Source organism: Lampetra planeri, chromosome 34 (genome assembly GCF_965212315.1).
Source record: "Lampetra planeri chromosome 34, kcLamPlan1.2.h2, whole genome shotgun sequence".
Lineage (NCBI taxonomy): Eukaryota > Metazoa > Chordata > Hyperoartia > Petromyzontiformes > Petromyzontidae > Lampetra > Lampetra planeri.
In genome coordinates this window covers 12,083,053-12,089,052 of record NC_136140.1, presented here as the reverse complement: position 1 = coordinate 12,089,052, position 6,000 = coordinate 12,083,053, and the positions used below count along the sequence as shown (strand labels likewise).

The window sequence follows — 6,000 nt, the reverse complement described above, 5'->3', positions numbered from 1 at the left end:
GTTGGACAGCGCATTCGTGCACGACAGACAAATATGCACGACAGACAGACACATAATCCCTGGTGGGCTGTTGTTTCTACCTGTATAAAAGACAACTTGACTTGAGGTAGCCAGGCAGCCAGCCAGGTAGCCAGCCCCCTTAACTATCGCCCCCTCCAGCCTTGCTTAGGCCCCTCCCCTTACCCCCCCTTCCTTAGGCCCCTCCTCTGACCCCCCCTCCCTCAGGCCCCTCTGCTGACCGCCCCTCCCTTAGGCCCCTCCCCTGACCACCCCCCCCATATCTTTAGGCCCCTCCCCTGACTACCTCCCCCATATTCTTAGGCCACTCTCCTGACCTCCCTTCCCTTAGACCCCTCCCCTGACCACCCCCCCCCCCCACACACATATCCTTAGGCCCCTCCCCTGACCCCCCTCCCTTAGGCCCCTCCCCTGACCACCCCCCCCATACCCTTAGGCCCCTCCCCTGACCCCCCCTCCCGCAGGCCCCTCTCCTGACTCCCCCCTTCCTTAGGCCCCTCCCCTGACCCTCCTCTCTTAGGCACCTCCCCCCTCCGTACCCGGCAGTCGGTCTCCACCAATCAAAGAGCTGTTTATATTATATATATATGTATGCACCACAGACAGACAAATAAACCCTGGTGGGCAGTGTGGAACTTTTGTTCCTACCTGTATCACGATATTAGTTTGTCGTAACCTCCAATCCTAGTTCACGATTTAATTCTATAGTGTTTGTGCTTTTACTGCACTTCTAAAGAGAGTACAGATCACTTCACCACATTCTACATTCAGCGAAAGCCTGCCGCGAGTAATTCAATCTGCACCACTGCCGTGAGTAGTTCCATCATCACCACTTGACGATCCTGTGACGTGCAGGACGCACGTGCTGCCCGTCGCGCAATGAGTCGTGAAGTAACGCGGACACGGTGTGGTACGATCATCATGCCTTTAATACCTCCAGAAAACATTTTGCAAAGTACTGATTTACAGTAATGGGCACGACGAGCTGGTTACTTGGGATCTTTAATTATGGTGCCTTGGAGGAGGGGGGGCTTGGGGGCTGTGCTCAGCAACCGTGATAAATACAAAAAAAATCTTTAAAATATTTCGTCAACAAATAAAATAAATTGAGTTACGACAATCACGGTGACATTCTACCAAATGGGCGATACGGATATCGCGGATGGCATCGTCCGTACGGAAACGCGTCGCGGTATCGTCGTCGCACTATCATCATCATCGCCGTATTGTCGTCGCAGCGAACCCTAGCCGTAGCTGCCCGGCCCCGTGTTCCACTGGTGGCCACCGGCACCGCCCTAGGGCACGGTGACGTGGAAGGGGCTGCCGGGGATGCCGTCGTCGCCCCACTTGACGATGAGGACATAGTCGCCCTTTTCCTTCACCATGTAGGTGACATTGTAGACACGGTTGCCCATGTGCTTCACGTGCACTTCCTCGCACGGCGTGCGGGGCCCATGCACCCCCACCATCAGCATATTGGTACCTTTGGGGGGTGGGAGGCGGGCGGAAGAGTGGTGGCATAGTGGTTAGTGCGTTGCGCTACGAACCCGACGGCTCGAGTGGCCAAAATCTGAACTAATCATGGCCTTTCACTAGGTTGACTCATTCTTTAATGAGCACCTGGTGTGGTATGTAAAACCTCAGCACTGGGGAGACAAAGGCGACCGGGCGTGGTGCTGGCCACCCATCCCCTTGTGTGCCCTGCCAAGCTTTATAAGTGCTTGCTAACAGAACTTGCCCTGTCTATCGGGGGGGGGGGGGGGGTTCTTTATCTTTGGGAAAGGGGGGGGGCTTGGCATGGTGTGAGCGGGAGGAAGATGAATGAGTCGGTGAGAGAGGTTGGATTTAGGGACTCGCATGTTGGAAAGTGTTGCAGGATCCATGCATGTGCATTACTGTTCTCCCTTATTAAGCAGATAACAGAGCTACAGGCTACATGTACATCTAGCTAGTAGAGAAGAGCTGTGTCTGTGTTGAGTTTGTCTTTATTTTAACACCGAGAACTCCGAACAAGCAACCTGACCATCGCCGAGCCCACTCAAGTACCTCAGCAGGATGGAATCTCTGACTTGAATACGAGGTTTGGTGGAAGCTCGAACCGGCGCACCGCCTGACAGATCCACCCACTGCCACCTTCACGCTAGAGATTCGTAGAAGTCCCAGCATGCCATTGCAGAACCACTGACCAGAGTGTCGACCACAGAGTCATTAACCTCTATGGGCTCTATGTGAGTCTGTCGATCTCTAAGTGAGTCTGTGGGTCTCTGAGTCAATGAGTCTCTATGTGAGGCCACACATGAGTGAACCTCTACAAGTCTCTGTGTGAGACCACACAGTCGCAAATCTTCGGAGCCATTGAAGCAATACGCACACATCAACTCAAGGTGTGTGAGCACACGGGGGTCTCACCGGCGTTGCTGCAATCCACAGTGAAGGTGTTCTTCTGTGCCGTGTAGGCCTTTGTCAGCCCAGGTCCCCGCGCCACCACCTACGGCAAGGCAGGCACGCACGTCCCGTCATTCACACTCTCCCTCGGCGCCGCTCTCATCATGCTCTCCTCGGCTCACACGTAACCTTCTGAATGTCAGAGGTTGCTGCTTGTCCCGTTACCATGAGCCCACGTTACAGACACACGGATGGACGGCCATAATGCATCGATTCTCTGAACCTCTGTTGTAATAAAGAGAGCGGGAGGGAGAGAGATATCTCCCTTAGCTCGGCCGGGAGGCACAGTCATCACGCACCTTGGTCGCGTCGGACGTGAACCTGGTGGCGGACACCGTCCCTGTGAGGGCGCTCGCTGACGATGAGGACGACGAGGTGGTGGCCACAGCGGCTGTTGAGGAGGAGGCCTTCGAGGATGACTTGGTGACCGTCTCCACCAGCACCGTGGACGTCTCGTGCGAGCTGTGGCCTCCTGCGAGGCGAGGGCCTGGGGCGGGGGGGCGGGAGGGGCAAGGGTCACGAGTGTGTCTGCACGAGCCACCGTCGCTCCTCGACGCTGCTCCGGTGTGAACTCAACCCTAAATGGCCCATACACGAACTGGAATTCCGAATGGTCGGGGCGCGTTCCTTCCTTGTGCTGCCACCGCGCTCTCATAAGTCTACACCACCGCCCATCGGCCCCCCCCACCGCCCCGCGACACGTCCCGCCCAAGCCCACTCACTTTACTCGGCAGTCAATGAGATGCAGTGGGTGAGATCTGTGAGTGCTGGTGAACGCGGCGGTGTCAGGGTCATCCGCCCCGTGGAATGGATAGCGCAAAAACTCGTCGTGCAACTTTGGGGCAGTGGTGCAGCCCAGTGGTAGCACACTCTCACCACTTGCTGCAGAGGTTCGCGGTTCGATATCGGCAGGCTGCCCTGGTCAATACTGCTGGTTTAGAAACCATAAAATGCGTGCCGTTTGCTTCACAGTGTGGACGTTAAAGATCCCACGACGTCATTCATGATAGCCATTCGATGGTAACCTCAGTTATAAGAGTGGTGCATTTATACATGTACTTAGTAGGCCGTTGCGTGCAGGTGCATGGGAAAAATGATCTGCAGATTACCTAATTGGGATTGCACACGGCAACATTGCCCCCCTACTGCTAAAATACTAAAGATTGTTGGGAAACACAGCAGCACCTTCCTTTACGGTAACCCTTGCGCTATAAGAACGATCGTGTGAATAACACGTAAACTAAATTATATTTATTTTCATTGAGGGGTGTTGAGAATTGAATAAATCTCATCTTTACACAAGAGCTGGGCTGTAATGCGATTACATGAGTAACTGATCACTCCAACGATTATGGGTTTGATCGCTCGACTAATCGGATAACACAGAAACAGTTGAGGAAAAAGTCTCGCCTGCTGCCACATGTGCCGCTGGATGGGAGGTGATGGGCAGGGCTCGGTAACAAAATCGGCATCACCGTCAGCCGCGCCACGCTAGGCGTGGCTTGTTGGGGGTTTCCGGCCTTCGATTTTAACGGTGCCGGAGTAACAAAGTAGGCGATTACGATCGACGGTCGACAAATCCTCGTAGCCCTAACTTGCACATCGTGGCGGCCATATTTCCCATACTCGCACGAACCTGTGACCTTGGCCTTGTAGGGGCTGCCGGGTACGTGGCCGGGACCGCCGTACTTGACGGAGATGTTGTAGGTGCCGGGCGCCATGGGTGTGTAGTTGACGCGGTAGCCCTCGGAGCTCTCCACGCAGTCCAACTTAGCCTTGGAGGGCCCCTCCACCGTGACGGCCAGGGCGCCGGCGCCGGCACGCCGCGTGTCCACCACGAATTCCGCTGGTGAGCCTGCACCCCCGGCCAACGCGGGCCACCGCAAGCACCGTCACGCACCGGGTCAATATTCCACACGTGCATTGCCGCTGAAATCGCGTCGCTGTCGCTGCGCGCCATTTTGATTCAACATATGCCGGTGCAAACCCGTGTTTAACAATAGGTTTTACCTTTCTGGCAATGAAACAGGTGTTAAGATATTAAAACACCAAACAGAATCCTTTTTCAAGGAATCTGTCTGCATTAACCATATGTACCATGCATACAAAAAAACCTGCTCTGATAATATATGCATTGTCTTTCAAACCGATTGGTCCACACCAGAGACAGCTTTCTTTTGAGCCGAGTCTCAAAGTGTTAGACCAGAGAACGCCAAAAGGCGAACAGCACAAAGACAATGCACTATCAGGGAATGTATAGCTCGGGGTGAGCAGCTACAATATGGGACCTTTCTTGCCAGTATTAAACAACCCGTGTTTGTCAGCATCTCCCCTTGTTCTCCGGTATGCTCCAGAGTGCCAGCGTGTGCCAATGTATGTCACCTCTGATAAGTACGGATGGCTACGTACGGTGCGAAAGAACTTCAACACACATATACATGCTCCATACGTCGCTATGTGCAAATGTGTGCTACTGTGAACCAACTCAAGCCAGTGTGTGCAATGCGTGCCACTATCAATCCACGTGACTCCCGCGGGTGCCAGAGCATCCGTCTTGATCCCACACGTTCCGTTGTGATCCCAACCCATCCGTGCCAGTGTGTGCTGCCGAGCCATGCCGGCATGGCCGTACCAGTGGTGCCGCCCTCGAGCCCGGCTCCATACACCGACACGAGGCTGGGGTCGCCGGTCTGGCCAGGGTCGCCGACGCGCACGCGGAAGGGGCTGCCGGGGATGTGGCTCCCATTGAACTTCACCTCCACGCTGTGCGTGCCGTTCTCCCTGGGCAGGAACCGCACCGCGAACTTGTCTGCGTGCGGAACGCGGCACAGGGACCGGAGGCGTGGGGTGGATTAAACAACTGGCGGTGAGTAGTGGCAAGCGCTCGGCATAAGGTGCTGCGACTATCGCGATCCTCCGTGAACTCGCTCAACCCACTGTGTCTGTTTCACTGTCTCTTCCTGTGTTGCTGTTTCTCTCTGTGATTGTCTTTCAGTTATCTACATCTCTTTTTCTCTCTTCACTGTCTTCAAGATCCTCAATAATCTTGTCCCCGTCTCCAACCTCTACCTCATTTCTCTCGACTTCACCTCCGTCTCCACTCCATGTCGCTCACCCACTCAACAACTTTCTTTAGATGGTGGCACCATGATCGTGAGCACCGGAACCTTCGTCGCCATCACCATCAGCCATGCTAAATCCACTGCTGGACAAAGGCATCCCCAGATCGCCCATCACCCCTTGCCCGTGCGGAGTCCTCACCTGCGTCGATCTCTGTGATGCTGCAGGCCTCCAGGGCGCCTGATGGAGACAGCATCTTGGCGTCGAGGGAGCCGCGCGCGCCATTCAGCTGCACCGCAAACGATGCCGGCTGGTTTATCTTGAGCCCCGATTCCTGTGGGGAGAGAGGCATAATGCGGAGGACGCGTTAGGGGCGAGGACGTAGGGACGGTAGCAAGCTCGTTGGCCGGGTCTCACCCCCGTGTCGGGCGATATCGCCGGTGTTGTTATCGTCACCCCACGCCGCGCATACGGGAT

General features: G+C 55.3%; 1 protein-coding gene across 4 annotated transcripts in view; it reads right to left on the bottom strand.

Annotated features, from left to right (window-relative positions):
• Nucleotides 1–929: 929 nt before the first annotated feature.
• LOC144730157 (filamin-C-like) overlaps nucleotides 930–6,000 on the bottom strand; it is a 58,787-nt gene continuing 53,716 nt past the window's right edge. For all 4 annotated transcript variants that reach the window (XM_078610755.1, XM_078610757.1, XM_078610756.1 and 1 more), the window contains 6 exons: nucleotides 5,725–5,857; nucleotides 5,096–5,272; nucleotides 4,100–4,318; nucleotides 2,763–2,950; nucleotides 2,428–2,506; nucleotides 930–1,501 (listed from right to left, as the gene is read on the bottom strand). In XM_078610755.1, coding sequence (XP_078466881.1) covers nucleotides 1,314–1,501; nucleotides 2,428–2,506; nucleotides 2,763–2,950; nucleotides 4,100–4,318; nucleotides 5,096–5,272; nucleotides 5,725–5,857 — 984 coding nt within the window. In that variant the 3' untranslated portion in view covers nucleotides 930–1,313. The remainder of the gene's footprint in view (nucleotides 1,502–2,427; nucleotides 2,507–2,762; nucleotides 2,951–4,099; nucleotides 4,319–5,095; nucleotides 5,273–5,724; nucleotides 5,858–6,000) is intronic.